Source organism: Mustela erminea, chromosome 6 (genome assembly GCF_009829155.1).
Source record: "Mustela erminea isolate mMusErm1 chromosome 6, mMusErm1.Pri, whole genome shotgun sequence".
Taxonomy (NCBI): domain Eukaryota; kingdom Metazoa; phylum Chordata; class Mammalia; order Carnivora; family Mustelidae; genus Mustela; species Mustela erminea.
The window spans coordinates 58986283-59010739 of NC_045619.1; the positions used below are offsets into that span (position 1 = coordinate 58986283).

Genomic DNA, 24457 nt, shown 5'->3' on the forward strand with positions numbered 1-24457 from the left:
TGTATTACTGGAAATCCTAGCCAGAACAATTAGGCAAGAAGAAGCAATAAAAGGCATCCAAACTCATCAAGATGTGTACATTAAATATGTACAGATTTTGTAGATCAATCATACCTCAATAGAGTTTTTGTTTTTTTTTTAAGAGACTTATTTGGGGGCACATGGTTGGTTAAGTGACCAACTCTTGATTTGGCTCAAGTCATCATCTGAGGGTCGTGCTATCCAGGCTCCATGCTGTAGGTGGAGCCTGCTTGGGATTTTCTCTCTTCCTCTTTCTCTGCCCCTCCCCTCAACTCGCTTATGCTCAAGTGTGCTCTCTCTCTCTCTCTCCCCGCAAAAAATTTTTTAAAGAGACTTATCTGGATTATTTTAAGAGGGTCCAACCCCTATTCTAATCAACAGGTGTTGAAATACAAATAAAATGAAGGAGAGGAAATTATATTTTAAAAATAAAAGAAAATCTCTCTGATTGAGAGAACAGTGAGAGTACCCGTGAATAGTACAGTGGTTGAAAAGACATTTACCAGGGCACAATAACATGGAATCTTAGAATAACATTGATAGGAAGAGTTCTCCAGCTAGGAAAAGATGTCATAAACACAGAAAAGAGCAGAAGAAGGGGATTGGGCTTTTGAACCGTCCTTCAAGTCTGTGGATCACAATCAGAGCAATAGCTTCAAAATTATGATGAAAAATTATTGTCAACCTAGAATTCAATGTACAATCAATTAATCAAGTAAAAGGGTAATAAGATTTTCAATTATATAAATTCTTGGAAAATTATACTTTTCATATGCTCTTTCTTAGGAAGTTGCTAAAAAATAAATGATAATGAAAGAGGAAGTAAGTTAAGGAAGAAAAAGAGGTTGTTAGAGAGCTAACACAAAGAGCACCACTCAGCCAGGGTAGAGGGACATGGTCAAGACCCAAAAAGTCTTTAAAATCTCCCGAAGCAGAGGAGCCCCTAGTAGATGACCTTATGTATTTTAGCACTGAGACAAAGCTAGTGATAGTACGGTGAAACTGGTAGAGCAGTTTGAAACTTAAAAAACAAACAATTTTTAATTAAATAATTGAGAAAAGCACATACTTTTTAAGTACAGAAAATAAATTTTTATATGAGAAAATTGAATCAAATTCTTTGGTTTTGCCATGAGAGAGAGAGAGTGTGTGTGTGTGTGTGTGTGTGAGAGAGAGAGAGAGAGGGAGAGAAAGAGATTGATTGCCAATTTAAATAATATTTCCATAATCATATTATTTAGTAGAATTAGATAAACAAAACCTAAAATTTGAAAATGACTTGCCTCTGGGCAGATGGCAGAGAAAGCCAGAGCTGGAGACCATTACTTACTATTGAAAGGCTTTCAACATTATTTGTTTACTAACGTAACATGTTTCCTGAATCTAAGATGAATTCAACTCTAAGAAGAAACATGTTTTTATGTATCACTGAGAAAGGAAAAAAGAGTTGCCAATCCATTAAAATATGTAACCTAATTTCAGAGATGAATTTCTACATACATATACTGTTGCTATTGAGCGAGTTATGCTCCTTGAAAATAATGCGTTGAAGCCTTAACTTCCAATGTGACTATTTGAAGAGAGAGGTTTTAGAGAGGTAATTAAGGTTAAAAGAGGACAGAAGGGTGAAGCCCTAATCCAATAGGGCTAGTGTTCTTAGAAGAAGAGGAAAAGACACCAGGTCTGTGCACGCACAGAGGAAAAGCCATGAGGGGACCTAGCGAGAAGATGGCCGTCTGCAAGCCAAGAAGAAAAGCCTTAGGAAAAACCTAGTCTTCCCACACCTTGACCTTGGGCTTATATCACCCAAAACTGTGAGAAAACAATTTCTGTTGTTTGAGCCACTTAGACTGTGGTATTCTGTTATGGCAGCCTCAACAAACTGATGAAGGTATGTTTAGGCATTACGTAAAAATTAAGTTGTACAAATTGGACAAACTATATTGTCCATGATAGTCATATGAACTCTAACAAAAGTGTTGAGGTAGGTAAGAATAAGTTTTCAAACTTTCTTGTTTTAAAATTCAAATTCTGTGAGAGTCTCCTATGATGCCCTCCATCCTAACTAATTAAGGCTAATTTAGACAAAAAACATCATGTCCACCCCTGCACCCCTCTCCCTTTTTTTTTTGGTTATCACCTTGTACTATGCAAACAAGGTTGTATTTTATTCTGAAAAGTTTATAGCATTAGAGGCAGTAGCTTAGATAAGATACCTGAAATTTTTTTCTGTAAAAGACCAATAATGAACATTTTTGAGTTTGTGGGACAAAAGGGCAAAATTTTGAGGATATGAAGGTTATTTATGCAACAAGAGATAGAATATGCTTCTACAAATTTTTTATGGATGGAATTCAAGATAATAATTCTTTTGGGGAAGTGATGGAATTTCCCTTAACTGGTATTTAAAGTTACTGCTTCTTACCCTCGGCTCAAGAGCAATGTTCATCTGTGAAAATAATTCTTCATTTGCTGGGGCAGTGTGAAAACAAATGGTGGGCCAGATTTGGCCCTGGCTTAGCCATCAGCTTTTAGTGCCTACTCCTGAATTGTAGCTCTGACCGGTTAAGAAATAGTGGCAATTTTTCCTGGACTCCTGCTGCCTATTCACAGGCATGAAACATGACACAGCAGTCTCATGGCCTCTTTCTCTGTCCTCGATACTCAAAGCGTAGTTAGTCCCTGACCAGGTATCACCTGGGAGCTTGCTAGACCTGCAGAGTCTCCAGTGCCACCAGAGAAGGACTGAATTCAGATCTGCATTCAAACAAGGAGCCTCAGAGATTCCTGGTACACATTAAACTTGAGAAGTACTATTCCAGCATAAAGCACCATGAGACCTAATCTTGCAAAATCCAGTGAAAAACGGTTCTCCAGACAATTTCAAGGGAAGCACAAATATTTAACTCATTTACCCAGATATTTTAGGGCAAAGCATATTTTTACCGGAAGGATCTAGATAACTACTTTTGCTTTTTATTTGCTACTGCACTCTGATGCTAGTGAAAAATGACTTTCTTAAAATTCAAAACAAAGTTTGATTCCAACCTAAATTTAATCCATTCCACTTTTATTCTTAACTTCTATGAGATCATAACTCATCCAAAGCAGAGCACAGTTTATCAGAATGTATACATTTTAATCTCCTATCAGATCTGTATTTACAAGATAAAAGCACATGGTTCCAAAGGAGATATTATATTCGGATAAATAATGTATGTTTTAATATTGGCTGTGTGGTTGTAGCCAAGAACATAAGAGTCTTCAAGCTCTTATAGTTCATTCTATTATCCTGCCATGTAATAATTTTCCAAATTAGACCACAATGAAATAAAGGAAAGTCAGAATTTACTCAAGCATTGCCACTTCATACTGAAGCAAACTCTAATCCTAAAAAATAGATATGTTAAGATGCTTCAGTTATTGCTTAAATTTACTGACTGAGAAAACTATGGGTTTTTTTATGGGTAGTCTGATGTACGAGTCTCTGATATGTAACACAACTGTGCGTATGAAATTCTACTGAGCCATGATCCATGATTTTGGCCAATTCCCAGAATAGGAAATTTGCTTGTGTGAGAACATGCAGGTGTTCATAAACCACTCTCACAGAGACAGCTATGATTTTATTGTCAGATGTATCTGCTGCCTTTGCAGAAGGTATTACTTACCCGCTACTAGAATGGCACGCTTTTTACTTTTATTGTTCCTATTAGTGGTGTGTTCCTATATTTGAACTGAGCTATTCCTATCCAGTCTTTTGTTTCTCTGTAGACCACCAGAACTCGCTTCCGAAGAGTCAGCTTCGGTTGGTGTTTTAATTTCTAAATATAGAGCAGGTAACTCATTTACATAGAGATCAGATAAACAAGTGTATCTTGCTGATACAATGATTGCTTCAGTTGGCGTACTAGCTGGTCTACTTTACCTCAAATTTAATCCATTGTTAATGTCTGCTTTAAAAATGAGAACTTGAGAACACTTATGTGCTTTTACGAAACAAAGGAACAATTGAAGGAATGAATGATTTAGGCTGGATATTTACACATTTCCTCTTTTAGTATTTACAGTTCCTTCGATCAGGTATTTTCAGTGGGTGTGCACTCTGATTTTTTTTGAAAAAATGTATCAGTTCTAAAACTGTGATAACCAAAAAAACTGGTTTTGTTAACATAATCCTATTTTCTTTCTTTTTTCAAATTTTTATTTATTTATTTGACAGAGAGAGACAGCACAAGCAGGGTGAGGATGAGGAGCAGAGGGAGAGGCAGAAGCAGACTCCCCGCTGAGCAAGGAGCCTGATGTGGGGCTCCATCCCAGGACCCTGAGAGCCTGACCTGAGCCAAAAGCAGACACTTAACTACCTGAGCCACTGGGGCACCCTAAAATAACCCTATTTTCAATGAAGGTGATTGGACCGCTGACTCAATTTTTAATTTATCAAGCACTTTGGCTCTAATCAAGAAAGGAACTTTTTTTTAAAGTTACTTATTTATTAGAGAGAGAAAGTGCGCACACAAGTGGAGGTAGGGGCAGAGGGAGAGAATCTTTAAGGAAACTCCACACTGAGTTGTGGAGACCCAGGCAGGGCTCATTCTGATGTCCCATGAGATCATGATCTGAGCCAAACCAAGAATTGGCTGCTTAACCACCCAGGCACCCTCAGAAAGGAATCTTTTATTACTCTCAATTATTAGAACAACTACAGTTACTGGTAATGTAAAAAGTGACCAACACTTGGTTGTCACTTTATCATAAAGGACTTGGGGTTAAAACTTGAATCTTCAAGCTTTTATTTTAAGGAGGAAGGTCTGGGAGATATTTAAATATACTTCATCTGCATTTCAATTTAAATGTTATTTAAAAGCCAAGATAATTGCTACCTACTGTGTTATACACTTCTGCTTTATGTAAGACTTAATAACAATCTTAATTAGGCTAATTTTAGTCAGATTAATACTTGTGTATGTCAGCATTAACTACTAAATACCACATACTGCAGGATTTTAATTAACACTGAGGAAAAGAAATACTCCTACTATAAACATTTTTGAACTGGAAAAGGCTAAAACGAAGTATGTCCAATTACGACAGAGGATAAATCACAATATCACTGATTTTAGATTCTAGGTGAATTAAGGTTGACTTTGAAACAGATAAATCGGTTCACATGTAATGTTAAGAAGATACAGTCTTGATACACAATTCTGAGCCTATCAAGCCTTTGCCTTTCACAGTTCTGGAAGGTTTGGAGATTCTTTATAGTTGGTACTGTGATATGCTTTTTGATTTCTTTAGGTGATAAAGTCAAGACTGCCATATCTTGAGTCAGAAACTCTTCTCTCGTTGCATTGTTTATGAGCTAGACAGAAAAAGTAAGTTTCTTTTTTCCTTTATTAAATTTCTGGTTTGACCAATTCAGTGAGATTTCCCCATCCCTCACTCTTGGCCTGGGCTGTGATTATCCATGTCAAATACTAGGCATCTGCACCATCTGCACCATCTGCCTCCTGAAACATGACAGTCCCTGGAAGGGGAATGACGAATGTGGAAGGGGGGGGGTGTCTAAGCAGTAACTGCCTGTTGTAGTGACGAAAGGATTTTTTTTCATTAATTGCAGAGCCTTAATTAGAAATGGTAGTAAGGGGGCTCCTGGGTGGCTCTGTCACTTAAGCATCTGTCTTTGGGCTCAGGTCATGATCCTGGAGTCCCAGAATCTAGTCCCACATTGGGCTCCCTGCCTAACGGAAAGTCTGCTTCTTCCTCTGTCCCTCACCTGGCTCTTGGTCTCTCTCTCACTCTTTCTCTCTCTCAAATAAATAAATAAAATCTTTCAAAAGGAAGGAAGGAAAGAAAGAAGGAAGGGGAAGGGAAGAGGAAGGAATAGTAGGAAGGGAGCACCTTGGTGGCTCAGTCACTTAAGCATCTACCTTTGGCTCAGGTCATGAACTTTGAGTCCTGGGATCCAGCCCCGCATTGAACCCTGCAATGGACTCTGCTCAGGGGGGAGTGTGCTTCTCCCTTTCCCTCTGTGCTCTCTCTCTCATTCTGTCCCAAGTAAATAAATACAATCTTAAATAATAAAAGAAATAACAGTAGGGATTCCAAATTAACAATATTTTATTTACTTGCTATCATCTAACACTTATAGCTGGTAAGTGGAATAATAATAATAATAATAATAATAATAATAATAGTAATAATAATACTGCTGCAATGGCCTGAGAATGGGAACACCTGATTCAAATGACACATACTCTCTTTTAGACCCTTGACCTATTAAATGACAGTTTATGATGAGGCTAAATGGGATATGTATAAGAAGGCGCCTAGGTTCAAATTAGGAACTCATAAATATTTGTTCACAATTTATGAATTTATGTACGTATATATTTCTCTCACATTTTCAGGGCATTTGGGTTCAAAGTGAAAGGAGATTTTAATATTGGACTAATTCAGTTATGTAAATTACTACCAAAAAATTACCTGGAGTTTGTGCTTGTATGTCCTGATAAAACTTGTTAAACTTCCATAATCATAAGTGGAATATGAAGAAGTGAAGCAAACATCTAGTTTTAAAAGATGCATATCATCACACTTTCTTTTATACTCCCATAGCAAAATATTATGCAAATAAATGAACAAGTATGTAAATGAACAAATGAATGGAGTCTGGCTTAGACACAACTGAATTCAGTATTCTGTACTCAGAGGAACATAGCTCAGTTTTTTGTTTTTCTTTTTTTAATGAGTCTAGTTTTTCCTTTTTCCTGTCCAACAAGTCTGTTACCAATCTTGAAGGGGAATATTTAGTTCATATATATGAGATATGTTAGGTAACTCTGCCTAACTTTCTTCCCTCCATAAAAAAACATATCTTTTTTAAAGAATAGAAAGGATTTTAAATATGTAAGAGTGGAGAATTGTCCAAGAGAGAGTTGCTCATATTTAAAATGAATTTAAGGTAACTTATTCTCAGGAAAGACTTCTAATGTAGTACTTTCAGTCACTCTTTATAGCTTATTTTCCTAAAAAGAACCAATTTTTAAAAAATTTAGTGATTAAGCATAATTTGGGAGCCCACATTGGATTTCCATTATACTGTACAAGACTGCTGAAGTTTTTGGCATTTTGCATTATCAATTACTCCTATTTTGTCCTTCATTTATTATGTTTTAATAGTATGCTTGCTGGGGGCGCCTGGGTGGCTCAGTTAGTTAAGCTTCAATTCTGGATTTCAGCTCGGGTTATGGTCTCAGGGTCATGAGACTGAACCCTGCATTGGGCTCACACTCAGCACAGAGCCTGGATGAGATTCTCTCCTTTTTCCTCTGCCCCTCCCCACATGTATGCTCAATCTCTCTCTCTCTCTTTCAAATAAACAAATAAATCAAATCTTTTAAAAAATAGTGTGCTTGCTGAGGGCATGTAATATGCCTTGCTTTTTGTTTATACCAAGTGTTGGGCATTCACTAAATACTGGTTTTAGAATTCTACATTGGCAGACCAAAAAGCACTTTTTAAGACTTAAGGATTATCAAAACCTAGTAAGATTTACAGTTTACCTAAACCAATTACGATAAATAAAGTTAGGGTTAGTGGCTTAAGAACTCAATCAAAAATGTTATTTGCTAAAGGCATCTATCACTGGAGATAACAACATGCACTGAGGTAAGTTTAGTCACTTTGAGTTCTTTCCAAAAACAGATCAACCCTGTGAGGTGATCAGAGGTGATCTAGTTGATGGCTTTGGTAAATAACGAGAAGCATGCTCCCTAAAAATAACTTCTACAAAGAAACAACCAAAAAACTACAATAACAGGTTACTAAAAGGCAGTATGGTCTCTACTCATCTCTGAAAAGGAGGAATTAAGAATAAGACCAGGTTAACCAAGAGGAGAGAATCTTCTAGATGCCTGATCTTATTTCAACAGAGTTATTTCTCACGCAGACCATAAGACATTAGTTTATCATTATATGCTATTTCTTAAGTGTTTCAAATTCCCTTTGCTTTCTGTTTATGCTTACCAATTAGACCTGTGTCCTACACATGATGGCTCAATACTAGTTAATATAATAGAGCTTTCACCACGTGTCTGGACCATGTTCCAGGCACTGACGTCATCCGGCATGCTTTTGAAAGTCTTCCAGAATAGAGGGACCCCAAATTGATTGAGGGTATGCCCCTCAGTGAAAGAAATAAGGGAACTAGAAGATGAGGAAGGTTAGGTGGCTTTTCAAGGTCACGCAGCAGCAGCTCAGTGGCAGAGCAGAGGCTGAGGTCCAGATCTCTGATTATTGGGTTGAGCCTGGTTTGGCTGTACCAGTACTTGTCCCCTGGTCCATGATGGTGTCTGAGGGATCTCTGCCAGGCTGAGGCAGAGTATAGTCAGAATGGGCTTCAACTCCTTCTCTGCCATTGCAACTGTAGAAATTTTATTTTATGGTCTATTGCCTGTGTTCTGAGTAAGGTGACCTAATTTTTCCCCCTCTCAACAAGAGAAAGTAGAGTTTTAGAGTTCTCACCGTAACAAGAAAGCCCCAATTACATGAGGTTGAGGATGTGCTAACCAACCTTAATGTGGTAACACTTTGCAATGTATACTTGTATCAAATTGTCACATCGTACACCTCAGATTTCCACAATGTTAAGCATTAATTAAGCTGGAAGATCAATAAAGCTGGAAAAAAATGCTTGAAAATTATTGCTATGTACCTTACTGTATGAATAAGTATAATGTAGGGACTGAATCACAGTACTAATGTTTAGTAAATGTGCTACTGGTTCAGAAGTTAATACCTCTCAAGTATAGTCAGGCATTATTTTGGGGGTTCATTAACCTGTGTTAATTTTTTTTTTATAAAGATTTTATTTATTTCAGACAGAGAGAGAGCACGAGCACAGTGCTGGTAGAGGGGCAGAGGGAGCGGCAGACTCCTGGTTGGGCAGGGAGCCTGACACGGGGCTCAATCCCAGGACCCTGGGATCATGACCTGAGCCGGAGGGAGATGCTTAACCAACAGAGCCACCCAGATGCCCCAACCTGTGTTAATTTTCAAGAACATATTCAGCATTGTCTTGGGAGTAAGGACCACTTCCCTTGAGGAAAGATAGGCCATTTGGTAGCACTGGAAATTTCACTGGGTCTTTATATCAGCTGCATGCTCTGAGGAAGCATCAAAGGTGGGAAGAAAATGGGCCACTCGTGTCTGCATCAAGACTTGAGGAGCTGGATGTTCTTCCTCTCAAAGTCATTTTCTTCCCAACTTGTCAAAATGGGTCTCTACTCCAGAAAATATAGCTAGCTTAGATCTTAGCAGAGTGTTTTTTTTTTATTGCAAAAAGTTGCAAACAGTTCACTTGAGATGCTAAGTTGTACTTACTAATGCATGGCCACAGAAATGATCCATCTCTCTTCGAGGGAAAGAGGAAGGTGCTCAAATACTCCATACAAGGCGCCAGAATTAATAATGGCAGGGTGCTGACGACATTCATTACTGCAACTGGCAGAATAAATCCATCCAAATTCCTGTTGGAATTCATGGTCTGCACATAATAGCCTGAAGGAATCTGTAGTTGAGGGGGGAAAGCAGCCAGGCATTAAGAGAGTGGTTTAACTCTGGAGGAAGCATCTTGCAGGAGATGCCTTGCCCTTTGCAAGGGCTCTGTCTGTGACAGATGAACAGAATGTTCCTCTGATCCTCCACGTCCCAGTTATGAGCTGGCACAGGGCAGTATTGTCTCTGTGGAGTCTATCGATAATACTACTGATTCTTTATGGAGGAATCTTGTGTCATCCTAACTTCTTAATCTTCCTATGCAAAGCAAAGGTGGCCCTCATTTTGTGCTTAGGTTGACACCTAAGAAGTCAAATAACTCACCGAAAAAATACAGCTTTGTGTATAAGCAAACAGACTTTTTCCTGAATTAATTAATTAAATTCAAATCAATTAAATTTAATTAATTTTCCTGAATTAATTAATTAATTAAATCAATTCCTAAATTAAAAACCAGTTGAAGGTATTAAGGATGTTTGTTTTTACCCTGATGAAAAAAAGTTGGGGGCAAGAAAGAAATCCTTCGTATGGCATCTAGTGTGATGGCAAAATAGATAGGAAGGATTTTTACTAAGAAGAGGGGCCCAGGGTAGAAACACGATACTTGTCAGAGGCTGTCTTTGTTGGCTCCTTGGATGGGCTTCACTTCTGAAATGAGCCAAGTAATCGAAAAAAGAGAAACAAAATACACTTGTGTTTATACCTCGTTTTAAACTCAGTGTGTGACATTAGTGGACCACAAAGGAAGCTGAGTGCAAAAGGTTTGCATAATAAACTAACAGATAAGAAATGAAAAGCAAACATAATCCCCCCAAAACCAAAAAGCCTAAACAAAGAAGACCTCTACCACATCCCAAATCCTCAGTGTAGTGTCAGAATTTCTTCATTTTTTAAAATAACCCTAATCCTAACTAAAAGCATAACCTGAACTTGGAGACTCTTCAAGTATTCCAAACCTCTTGTTAAAAAGCACAGGGTCACAAGAAAGAGGGCACCTACTTGCTTTTCTATTTGTGAATGTGGTTGCAGTCACTCGCGATTATCAGTCAGAGAGCCTAGTACTTCTCTAATTCCCAGTGGAGCACAAAACTGCTAAGTCAACCCGAGTCTTGTCCGTAAGGGATGGATTCACCAAACTATTTTTTTTCTTTCTGTGCGTGAACTATGATAGGATTTGTGCCTTATTACCATACTGGGAGAGCTGCCCACCTCAAACATCCAGATGATCACTTCCTGTTCGAGTCTTTTCACCGACTCCTCTGCTGTCAATCGTACAATTGGAGAGGGTATAAGAAGAGTCTGAGTCATAAGCACAGCAGTTAATGAACCCATCGCTTGTAAAATGAGCCTCTTGCTATGTTAACTACCTAAACCCAGGGAAAGACCACATTTTCACAGACATTCTCTCTATCTGTCCAAAATGTGTCTTGGTGATAATTCATCTTCCAGTCTTCAATGTGACCTTTAGGATTATAAACAAGGATTGCTTTGCTGGGGGCAGATGGCAAGACTGAAGGGAACATTAGCTAGTTCTGCCTCACTTCAGTAAAATTATTAAGCACATATCCCCAATCAGAGGAAAATGAGTGATGCTTTTAAAAAAGAGTGCTGGCAGCAGATCTGCTCGAAGACTGAAAGGCTCCCAGCAGAACCTGGAAGTTTCTGTTACTGATTTCAAATGAGAATTATTGTTAATAGGAATAAAGTTATTATCGGCATGAATCACAGACACAGAAACCTGTTAACTTAATAATGTGGCGAATGTACTATTAATCTTTAGTGAAGCAATATTAATATATTGCCTAATCTAAGAAAAGGCTCTAGTGTCTTGAAAGCTTGAAATCATTTCTGCTTCTGCCTCAAGTTCTGAAATCATCCCCTTTTAAAATTTTAAATACTTTTATTTCATACAAGCCTCTGAGTATTCAGAAATAATTGCTGTCAATAGAGATTCATTTTCACCTTTGAGTGGCCAGTAATGTCAAATGGTAACATCATCAGCCTTAATATCAACATATTTTAAATGTATGTCTTGGAACTGAAGGTCAATAAAGACTACTAAATTTAAAATACGGAATTCAAGGATGTTTTATTCTTGGTACTTTGATCGCCTTTATGCTGGTGAGTATTTCATCTGAAGGTAAAAATCTACTTTCAGCCTATCCCATTGGAGGTTTCCTCTACCTTTCTTGAGAAGCACATTCTAAACTTTTTTTTGGGGTGGGGGGAATTTTCTGGCATAACATTACTTTGCATAATTTTGGAGCCTATAGGTCTGTATCAGGGATTTTTAACCCAGTTGCAAGAGAGACATTGTGGGTAGTAAACTCTGGGTGTTTATACCAGCACTAAATTGGGATGCCATATATTAGTGGGGTGCCTGCAAGCAAATTACAGAATCCTGCATGTCTCTGAGACACATATTTAGGATCAGAATAACAACCACTGTAAACTTACTGTGGGGATTAAATTAGATACGGTGAAGTCATCTTTTAGGAGTTATGACCATATAGGTGATCAATGAATAACAATTTTTGTTCTTTGCAATACCTGGGCATCTAGAGTTGGTGAGATAGTTAAAATTCAGTTTATTGGAATTTATGGTAATTTATGTCAAATTAAAAAATTTATGACAGTTTTCAGAAGAGAAATTTAGTCAAAAGAAATAGTAAGTGTCACTGCATTACGAAAATAAAGAGTCAGGAATTTGTGCTTTTTTCACAGAAGGTTCGAGGCTAGCTATGGACTACTTAGTAATTTTATACTTACTATTAATTTTGCCCTTTTAAGATGTTCCTTATGATATTAAAGATTATATACACAGGTAATATTTTTGTGTTTTTGTGCTGGCTGCTATAGTGAAGTCAGGAAAGAAGTTGAATCTGCCAGATTAACCTTGTTTTTGTGCGACGTTTACAGGAGGGTTCTTGGCAAACTTTTTTGCAGAGGGCCAGATAGAAAATATTTCCACATACTGATTCTATTGCAAACACTCAAGCCTGCTGTTTTCATGCACCAGGAAACAGTATGACAAATAAACAAGAATGGATATGTTCCAATAAAACTTTATTTATTGGTCCTGAATTTTGAATTTGATATGATTTCGTATGTCATAAAATATTTTTTCTTTTGATTTTTTTCAAGTATATAAAAATTTTTAAACTTTTTTATCTGGTAGGAAATGCAAACAAAACAAAACAAAACAAAAACCCAGCAAGCTGGATTTGGCCTGCAGGCAGTAATTTGCTGACCCCTGGTCAATTAGAGCAAGCATTGTCCTAAGAGTCAGCAGGTAGATTTGCCTTCCCTCTTGCTATTATTAACGGTGTGACTTAGCTGTCCTTCCAGAATCACTTAAATTTTCTGAGCCTCAGTTTCCTCTTCAACAAATGAAGTAGTTGAGTAAATTAATCTCTAAGTTTCTTTTTCAGCTCTACTGCTCTGAGATTTATAAATCTACCTCATTCATTAGCCATCTAATTTCCAAGTTAGCAGCAAATATAGTCCTGAATTTCTTCAAAGTCTTTATAGTCACTTGTATTTCTTTGTAAGTTTGTCTTTGAACATTATCATATTAAAATTGCTCTTTAATCACATATGTTTTAAAAGGTGCTTTGGACTTGCTGTTTTCCCTCTAATTTCTCCACAGCACAGGGACAGATTCACCAAGGAACTAAGGGTGGGTGGGGAAATAATCTCGTGCTCATTAGAACATATACTACAGTACAGGGGAGGTGGTACTTAAATCAGTCAAGTTAGCTACGTGTTAGTACTAGATTTTAAAGGTTTAATGAAGGAGGAAGAAAAGGTTGGGTAATCGCCCACAGATTGCATATTTTCGTGCATTGCTCTAATGCCTTGTGACTATGCACTCTGAAATACCGTCTGCATCTTCTGAAAGACATTTCCAGTTTTACAAGAGAAACAGAATACTAGGTTCTCCTCAGGTATGCCTCTCTCTGCCTGACCCCTTTTGTCTCTTGAAATTAGAGCCTGTAATGTTGAGAAGCATTTATAGGATAACTCCCTGACAAAGTGTATGAGAAGAGTTTGATGGGGTGAAAATAAATATTTAACTTGTAATGTTCACATACAATCACTTTACTATCATGGGATAGTACTCACTACCTTCCTTACCTGCATAATGCATATTCTGTAAAGGAGCTGAAAAATGAAGAGAGGGAGAAGGGTGAAGAAAAATTTTGTATCTTCCACGTGGAGCTCACTGTAGCAACCGCCATTTTTTTTCTTGGCATGGTCTAGCCAGCTTGTCACATCTCCAGAAAGATGGCAATAGCGCAGACAGCATATTTTCAGAGCATTAATAAACACCCCAAAGGTTGTTAGGAGGGAACAACCTGCAAGTAATTTGAGATATTATGTATTAGTAAAGGAATTGTTCTTCAATTTTCCAGGACGTCCATCAGAAAGATGACAATTGCAAGGATGAAGGGCAGTAAAGTGACTAAGAAGGTTTTAGCACTCAAGGGGTTGAATTCAAAGGAACATGCTCCTGACAAGGGTTCTGGCATCCTGGTGACCAGCCCAAGGTGATGGCTGACAGCTAATGTAAAAAATGAAAAAGGTAAGATCAATGGAAACATATTAAAAAAGGAAGAAAGGTGACAAAATAAAACACCAAAGTAAGAAATTCCACAATCTCTTAGAAGACTAACTCATTAATGAGTAAGACTACCAAAACTTTCTTTTACAGTCTTAACACAAAGGACTAGGACTAGTTCTTAATATAAATGGTTATATCAATAATCATCACTTGTCAGGTGGAGAGTGGTTTCTTATTTTGACATGGAGATGAAGTGAAATGTATTCTCTGCTTTGACGTTATCCTTGAATTTCAGATGTAAGGTTAAACTTTGAACTCTTCAAATGACTTTATACATGTTGATAGCATCACTAAAAGTTCAGATTGGATTAGCTGGCTTTTGACTTTTCCAGTAGTTTCCTCTGGGTTTATATAGCTGTCACTTCAGCACCCAAAGCATTTTATTGCCTAAGATGTTAGCAGTCACTTACTGCTTGTGATTTGCAACCTCACTGTTGTTTCTTTCATGATCTTTCAGATACCACCTTTTCTTTGACTCCATTAGGACTTCCTGATACAATGACAGATAAGTGACACTTCCCCCCCTTTGAGTTAGCAGTTCAGCTGTGCCACCATAATTGTTACAATTTTTCATAGTACTCTTTCGACTAAAGAAGTCCTTCTGCAAATTACATAGACACCAAGCCATGGTTGCAGGATAAACGGTATAATAAATGTAAAAATGTTTGAGTTTCTCCAAGGAAGGTCACTATAGAAATTCAAAGTATAGCTTGATGGTCATTTTGCTTATGTTCAAATTTCCCATAATAAAATTCTACGTGAAATACATTCTAACAAATTCATATAAATGTGGTCAAGCATTGGTTTTTATATTTAAATAAAGAATATTTATTAATATTTCTTTTTATGGTTAAAGAGTGATTATATTGATTTGATCTCTTTTAAGAGTTGTAATAGACCTATTATGTCAGCCTTTGATTAATTGAAGAAGCTGGGGGCCTGGTAATTGAATATGGAACCTTTCACCCCTAAGTCACTGAATCAAATCCAGCCCAAATTGGTAGTGACCAAGAATGATTATAGCAGTGGCTCTTTGGCGGCCTCTGTGAAGTATGTTGAGGTCAAGTGGAAGTATGTTGAAATAATTGCATCTCCTATGGGCTCATACCTGTGGTCACTATTGCTTCTTCTTAGTCACTATTGCCAGAACACAGAGGAAAGCCCAGGGACTAAGAACACCAAGGGAAAAGAAGCCCCTGTGAGTGGTTGTGTCTCTTAGGAAAGAAGAGGGACATCTTTTTATTATTGCAGGAGGAACTGCTCTATTATGAGACTTTCCTAGCTATTTCAATTAGTTTACTTAAGACTTTAGTGAAATGAGAACTGAGAATGCCTTGATGAACAGTCTGGAAACTGAATTTGAACAGGTCTGGGCTAGGAGGCTTAACTTCCTGACATTTCTTTATGAACTTGTCTCTGTTGCTCATCAGTCTGTTCTCTGCTCAACTTTTGCAAAACAGTGCTATGTAGATGGAGGGTTATTATTGGCATTAATCCAACTTACTCTATGCTTTTGAATAGCCTTTATGATGAAATGATGACTATTCATAGGATGAAAGACTATTTCCAAAGATATTCTCCCCAATTTCCCCTCTCTTTCTTTAAATTCAGGTGCTTATATTGAATATATGTTTTGAACCCATCATTCTGTTTTTGTTTGAGTGAATCACCATTTGTTGCAAGATGAATTGTCATCTGCTCTTAATGCATGGTAAATTGATACCTGCAAACTTAATAAATATTTAAATATCTTTATCATATTCTTTCTAAGGAGGAATAGTTTGGATTATTGCTTCTTAAAGTAGCTGTGTTAAAAAAATTTTAAAAAAAGTTTGAACCATTATGGTCAATACATTTTTAAAATAATCATAAAACATAATACTTAAAGAATAAAATAAAACAAAGACATAAATAATGTAAGTCCTGATATTTTTATTATTAGATTCAACAGACATAGAATCTAACTTTCAGTAAATGTATCTACATGTTTTCTCTCAGTGTCTGTATTTATTTTTTTGCATACCAATAACAAACAGTTAATTGATCAGCAGTGCTCCATGGATAAGGTTTTGAGTAGCACTGGCTTCAACTAAATACACATTTTGAAAAATGAATTTTATTTAAGCAAGTAAAGTTATATCTGATAGAGTGATATGAAACAACAAAAACAATGGTTAAGAACAAGAAATGATTGAGCATGAATGAGGTCTAAAATTTTAGCTAGGATACGGAGGGCACATAATTGATTCCAAACAATTGTGAATATGCAATCTTTCATTCATTCAGCATACTAAGTTCCTACTACATGCCAAAGGTTTTTTGAGCCTAAGAATAATAATAGTGAAAAAGACCCACAATTTTCTGAGTTTTCCTTCTGGTTGGGGAGACATTTTTTAGCAGAAAAATATAAGACATGCTCAATGATGAAAGCAAAATGGACTTCTAAGATAGACACCCATTATGGGATAGAGTATAGAGACAGCAGAAAGAGTTGAAATTTGAACTGTGGCTCGAATGACTGGAAATAGGCAAAAGACATGGAGGAAGCATATGCCAGATATGTCACAGGGTAGAAATAAGCTGAGGGGCACTTGGGTGGTTCAATTTTTTAAGCATCTGACTTCAGCTCAGGTCATGATCTCAGGGTGCTGGGATTGAGTCCCGGATCAGGCTCCTGGCTCAGTAGGGGATCTGCTGGTCTCTCTCCCTCTGCCCTTTCCCTGCTTATACCCCCTGTCGCTGTCTCTCTTTCAAATAAAATAAAGTAAAAATCTTAAAAAAAAAAAAAAAAGAATCTGAGAGTGGTTCGGTATCCATAAAGGTCAATTTGAGGCAGTACCTCAAATCTTCAGTTAGAAGATTGGAAGGAGGTGAGGTCCCAGAGTTGGTCAGGGTTCCGACTTCACAGGCTGAAGTAAGGAGCTGGAGTTTGCCTTCAGTGTTACAGGAAAGCATTAGGAAATTTTATGCAGAAGGGAGATAACTGTAGGATGTATACACTTAAAAAGTTACTCTTGAAGTCTGGTAGTGGTGTGGATAATAGGTTTGGAAAACAAGAGGAGGAGCTGAGAGAGGGTAAGAAGTAATGGTGACTTGGACATAGCGATAGCAGTGAAGAGAAGTGGACAGGTAGGCATGTGTGTTTGAACAACCAGCAGTATTTTATGATGGGGGGAGCTTGAAGAAATGGGGAAGTTTGAGGATGACTACTTACCTTTTCCTTAGAAAACTGGGAGTTGGTGATAGACACTGAGATGAAGAAGACAAGAAAGGGGTTGTGTTGCAGTTGGGTGAATGAGAACTTGAGTTTTGGTCAGGTTAAGTTTGAGAGGACCATTAGATAACCAAGTTAAAATGTCCATGCCTGTTTCCAAGAAATGTAGGAAAAGCTTTTGTCTTCTAATAGCCTGTTTTCTGTTCTTTTCATTTTTGAAAGCTGACACCTTTTTGTCCTTGTATTTTTATTTTAATGAGGTTTGGAAAGGTAACGTTAAATATATATATATATATATATATATATTCTATATATATGTTTACATATATTATAGAGAGAGAGGGAGAGGGGGGAGGTAAACTGTGTAGAAATGTTTTAAATTGAAAAATAAAAGTTTTCTACCATTAAAAAAGGGTTGACTAGAAATTCAATATGTATGTTTCAAGGTGAAGTCAATATGAACTTGAGTGTTTGGTATATAGTTGATACTAAAAGTGGGATTACAGGTTACTTGAGGAAAGAGGGTGTGAAGAGATGAGGTTCAGGGAATGAATCCTAGGGCTTTGCATCAGTTAGAAGGCTATCAGAGGAGAAAAGAGAAGGACTATCAAGGAGATTGAGAAGGAGTGGACAGTGTGCTATATGGGTTTTAAGTCAGAGGGAAAAGAAGGCAGAGAAGTAGTAATCCTAAATTGATCAGAGGACCTGGGAGGGAGTCATAAGTTAGTTCGAGAGGGCAAGAAAAGGAAATGTACAGTCATCTGTCTGCCCAAGGAGAGTAGCAGATGCCCCATCAAACCAGGGTGTTATCCCTGAATGTTAGGAGAGATACCCTGTTGAAAACATCTCCTTCTCAACATCACACCACCTCCGTGGATTAATCCATTAGACTTAATAGAAAATTCATGACTTCCATACAAATAATTTGGGGTGTCATGTAGACTTCACTTTTTAAAAAATCTATTGTCATTATGATTTTCAAATTGCTTTTCTGCACCAGGAGCAGGAATGGGAAGTTGAAAAAAAAAAAGGGGGATGAAAATGCAACTGAGACTTCAAGCTCTAGTTTAAATGTGCATGGCAAACACACCAGGCGTGTACATTTTAAAATAAAACAGATGAGCTATTTTAAATGTTTTATTGCAATACTTAAAGATTGTAGCTATTACTATTAAAAAAAAAAAAACTTTAGAAAGCAATTTTTCTATTCTTTGTACCTTTAAGTCCTTGGCTCTGATGTTCTGCTCCTCTGACCTTGATCTAATCATGAATATCTATGCTACTTAATTATAATAAAAAAAGCCTACATTGCACTCTAGATGGTAGATGCACATTTTTTCTTCTTTGGTCACCTGCCAGTTCTCAAAATTATAGCAGTGGGAAGAAATGCAAATGAAGGCCGTGCTTGACAGCTAAACATAATGGAATGCATGGTCCACATTTGAAAAGTTACCTTAAAATAAAAGGTAGCATATAAAAAATCATTTCTTTAAGGTCACCTATGGCTTTGAATTACAGCTTTGAGGAATTTCCAATTTAGTCATCAGAGAGGAAGAAGCCAAAATAAGGATTATATACTTGGCTAGAGGGAAGACAGCATTTTACTTCATCGTAGTTGGGTGATCTTATTACTTGGAAATAGAAAACAAAACAAAAACTGAAAACTGTGAAGTATTCAGTTTATGGAGTATTGTGTAGAGTAAAAGACTCCAGAACATCTTCTATTATACTTTTAATTACAATTATAAAATTCTTTCTCATGAATTTCTGAAGAAAGTTTACTTCATCATATATTTAAATATGTAACATAAGGGCTACAATAGGTTGGTGGTGAACAGTAGCTTATATATGTCTGTATTACATGAAGAATTGTATCTCTTTATTCAGATAAATATATTCTTAAATAGGAAATAATTTATATAGATAAATTATGAATTTATATTCACAAAACCCTGGAATTATTTGCTAATTACACACTCCAGAAATGACTAAACTTGTCTTTCCATGAAATTTTATGCTTTACAATTTTCTCTTTTTTGCTCTGTGGGGCTGACAAAGACCAACCCTCATAGAACTTTCTGCATATTGAACCCATTCCACAGATTGCCAGGAAGAAGTGTACTGCTTAGCTGTGATCCACATACCACAGAGCTCTGAGAAATGGAGGCAGATGTTCCTATGGATGAAATTTTCCATACTTCCGAATGTGCTATAATAAAATGAGTTCCACACTGGGTGTTGTATGTAAGTGATGAAGCACTATATTCTACTCTGGAAGAGAATGTTACACTGTATGTTAACTAACTCTAATTTAAATTTTTAAAAAAATCATAAATGATATGCTGAAGTTGCCGGAGAAGCAGAGCAAAGCATATGGAGCCCGAGCTATAAAAGGATACAAGGTACCCTTCCTACCTACTTCACAGGCTGGGGGTGAAAATGAGGTAACATTGGTGAAGACCCTCAACTGGTAAAAATACAGCTCATCACATCACTCTTAATAGTAGTAGTTGTATAAAGAAGTAGTAGAAACAGTGGTAGTAGTAAAAAGAAAATATATGAGAAATTAAGGTCAGAGTTAGAAAAGATAGATTAATAGACTAACCAAGGAACAGCTCCAGAAATGCAAGTGTCTATGTACAATGAAGGTGGCATCTTGTGTTAGTGGGGAAAATCCAGACTTTGAAATAAGTGAGTTTGGATAACTTGACAGTTACATTGAAAAAAGATAAAATTAAGTTCATTCCTAAAACCTATTTTGTTTTATTTAAAAAAAAAAGATTTAATTAATTAATGAATGAATTTGAGAGAGAGTAGGTGGAGGAGCAGAGGGAGAGGGAGAGAGAGAATCTCAAGCAGACTCCATGCTGAGCTTGGAGCATGATGGGGACTTGATCCCACAACCTTGAGATTATGACGTGAGCCAAGATCAAGAGTTAGAGGTTTAACCGACTGAACCACTCATGTGCCCCAAAACCTATTTTAATATAATTTCCAATGGGTCAGAGATGTAAAGATTAAAAAAAAAAAAGAAAAAATATGAGTACTGAAAGAAAATTTGAGTGCATATATTTATATTCTGGGAGTAAGGAAAATTTTTCCAACATAATTCAAAATCTAGACATAATTAGGGAGACAACTGATATATTTTATTATAAGCATAACCCCTCATCAAAAAAAAAACCCGAAACTTAAAAATCTTGTGTGTAGAAGAAAAACACAAGAGTCAAAGTTAAAAACTATATGACAAATGGGGAATAATATTTGCAAATTTTATCATAAATAAAAGTTTAACATCTACAATATAAAGAAATCTTCTAAAAATCAAAAGAAAAAGTCCACAGTCCTACAGAAAAAAAAAATGGACTAGATGTATGAACAGGTAGTTCACTGAAAGATATACAAATTGTTCTAAGCAATGAAAAGATGTTCAACTTTTCTCACAATAAGAGAAATGTTAATTAAAACTTTTGCAAGATGCCATTTTCCACACTCAAGTTGTCAAAAATCCAAAAGTTTGACAAAATTACTTTGCTGTGAAGACTATGAGAAAACAGGCATTCTCATACATTTTTTGGTGGAAACTCAACAATACAACCACTATGGAAGGAAATTTGCTGAAATATAGCAAAGTTGTGTGTATAATTACTTTTTCACTTAACAATCCTACAAAGAGAGGATTACAGCAGGCTATTCATTAGAAACTACTTAACATAGCAAAAGCAAAAGCAAAAAAAAAAAAAAAAAAGAAAGAAAAAGAAAAAAAAAGGCAAAAAAAAAAACCACCAAACAAAACCAAAACCCCAACCTGAATGTCCATCAATATGAGGCTGGTAAAATAAACATCAATATGAAGCTGGTTCATTACATAATGGAGAACCAAGCAGCTATAAAAAGGAATGGGGCACATTTTTATATACAATTATGAAGCAATCCCTAGGATACATTAAATGAGAAAAGCAGGTGAGAAGAGTGAATAATACGCTCTTGCTTATATAAGGAGGGAAGTAAATACATACATGGAGACATATATACACACACAAAAAAAATTTTAAGTTTCCCTTATTACAAAAATGGAAAGATAATTCTTTAAAATAAGTAAATGGACACCTAAGGGAATAAGAGAGGATATAGGAATATAAATAGACTTTGTTTTCTACATAAATTTTAGATACATGAAACTATTCCCAAGACTTAATTAAATTTTAAAAATATGTCTAAGTATAAAGAAAAATGGAATAAATACATTTAATTTTACATAAAGTTACTGACACAACCACACAGAGAGAAACTATGAGTAACTTTAGGACATAATAATTTTGGTGTACATTCCTAGGGATTATAAGATAAAGAAAAGAAAAAGTGCAAGAATCTTGAAACTGTTTTAGATAACCATACTGGGGGCGCCAGTGTCAGGCTAAGATTATTGAGTCTTTGAGATAAAGCAAATGTGTGGATTATTGTTGTCATTGAGAACTGGGATTCTTGGCCTAGGAAATAAGAGAAAAAGACCTGAGTTTGATAGGATAAGAAAAAATCCTTCAGCACTGGTTTTGATTAAGGTATTAGTATAATCCAAAATGTATGTTATTCTAGAAAGAAAAAAAAAATAACATTTTCTAGCTTTGTCCACAGAAAAGTCTAGGAACCATGATAGACTAAGTAGCATTGAGCATCCCCATGGCCAAAATTATAGTCTCTAATTACCAACATCCGTGGAAAGGAAACACCGGTTTTTGGAGGAGTTGATTCCAATTTCAGGGAAAGAAATGATGACCATAGAATATGCTGGCATATCAGAAAACAAGGAAGCCACAAAAGAAAACAGAGGCTTGTCCGAAAGACTCAGACACCAACTCAAAGAGAACCTCACTGTCCAAATATGGAATAATCCAAGCACTGATAACTGCGGTGGATTGAAACTTACTAAAAATTTTAAGTGTATAAATTAATAATAATAGTTTTTCTAAAGAAATCATCCAACAGGTCTACCTCTGGAAGATACTGAAAGTCTAAAAATAGAGTAAAAGAATTAAAAATTTGTTTTCTTTTTCTTATATAAACTGTACCTCTGTATAACTGAATACTTAATGAGGAGAGATTTCTCTTCATAGAATTATTTCAGCTAATAAAGGAGGCATAAATATGGACTATCACTGCCTTGTAATCCACAATGGAGTATGGACTTAGGCAGAAATCATCAGTGGGTGCTGATACTGTAAAAACAGATAATCAGACATCTCTCCTCTTCATTGAAGTACATAACACCATCTATGAAGGAATTTTATTTAAAAAAAATCTTAATCTGATCAAGCATGTAGGTCTTTCAGACAATTAAAAGGAATTAAGAAAGAGGAACATCTCTTGCATGACAACATGTGGATGTAACCCATGAAATTCAGACTACGAGAAGAATGTTCAGATTTCTTTAAAAAAAAGTGAAAAGAGATAGAAATGAAAGAGGAATATAGATGATGTAAGGGGCATTTCTGCCATTCAGAATGTATGGACTATTTGGATGTGAAGTAAACAAAATACACAAATTTCAAAAATGGAAACAGATTTTAACAGTGAGCCACTACTCTCCCTTTCATTGTGTGTGTGTATGTAATAATGACATTGTGAATATGGTTTTTTTAAAGTATGTCATTTACACACTTGCACACAAATGAAATGCTATAATATTTTTTTTAATTTAAATTTTAATTAGCTAACATAAAGTGCAATATAGATTTCAGGAATAGAATTCAGTGATTCATCACTTACATAACAACACCCGGTGCTCAACCCAGTAAGAGCACGTCTTAAAACCCATCACCCGTCTAGCCTGACCCCACCCCCTCCCTCCATCCACTCTCAGTTTGTTCTCTATCTTTAAGAGTCTCTTGTGGTTTGTCCTCATCCCTCCTTTTGCTTCAAAATCACCAGGTGGGATGGGGAGAGAGTGAGTGGAGTTGATGATAGTTGAAGCGAGAGTGCATACGGGATTTTTGTCCTACTTTTGTTTTTGTTTAAAACATCCAATTAAACTGATTTGAACAAGGGAAACCTAAAAGATCTTAGAGATTGTTGATATTCTTACAGATTTTACTGCTCTCAAGTGTAGCAACTGGCAGACTCTACAAATCCTGTGAGTTGAAAGAGAAGTTACAGGGGATCAAAGATGAAGAAGATCAAGTAGATCAAGAAAACCATCAAAATCAAATAATTAATGTGAAGTGTGATTTACTTACATTTTTCTGGCTGATAAATCAAGTCACAGTGCATCATATGAAGGGTTATCAAAGCCATAAGTGTAGACATAAAGGGAATGAGTAGAACCAGGGCCCCAGCCCCTGAGTGCTGGATGTAAGATATTCCCAGAAAGACAACAGTTGCTTTCAGGTTCATGATCCAGCAAAACCTGTGATACACAGACAGACAGAAATAAAAAGACCATTGAGTTACTTCAGAGAACAATTGTTAATTTTAATGCTTTGATCTAGATGTAAGCTATGAAGTGGTGGCCTGTTAGCTGAACTAGAATTTGTCAGTATTATTTTAGACTTCTTTAAAAAAAAAATTCTTTTTTTATTTGAGAGAGAGAGAGTGAAAGAGAGAGAAGGAGAGACAAGGAAAGACAAGGAGCAGCGGGAGGAGCAGAGGGAGGTGGAGAAGCAGACTCCTCGACTAGAAGGGAGCTCGACAAGGGGCTCGATTGCAGGATCATGACCTGAGCTAAAGGCAGACACTTAACCACTTGAGCCAGTCAGGCACGCCTGTTTATTAGACTTCTTAATAACTGTGCACATATCAGCTATGGAGTCTTATCAGTTTTGTTATCTTTGTTTCATTCCTTTTAGAACACGTGTGGAGAGAATGTGTTATCTAAAGACAAACTTTTTCTGCAAAGGGCTTCATAGTAAATATTTGAGGTTTCGAGGGTCATACCATCTCTACAGCAACTGCTCAACTATGTGTTGTGGCACTAGAGAAGCCATAAACAATACTTAATCAAACATGCCTAATAAATCTGGGAAAGGCTGCATGGGTAAAAAGCT

At 36.4% G+C, this 24457-nt stretch overlaps 1 protein-coding gene across 1 annotated transcript in view; it reads right to left on the bottom strand.

Moving 5' to 3' along the window:
- SLC15A5 (solute carrier family 15 member 5) overlaps window positions 1–24457 on the bottom strand; it is an 80452-nt gene that overhangs the window by 41158 nt on the left and 14837 nt on the right. The window contains exons 3-5 of the mRNA XM_032345612.1: window positions 23651–23820; window positions 13717–13937; window positions 9406–9592 (exon numbers count right to left, since the gene is read on the bottom strand). Of these exons, the coding sequence (XP_032201503.1) occupies window positions 9406–9592; window positions 13717–13937; window positions 23651–23820 (578 nt within the window). The remainder of the gene's footprint in view (window positions 1–9405; window positions 9593–13716; window positions 13938–23650; window positions 23821–24457) is intronic.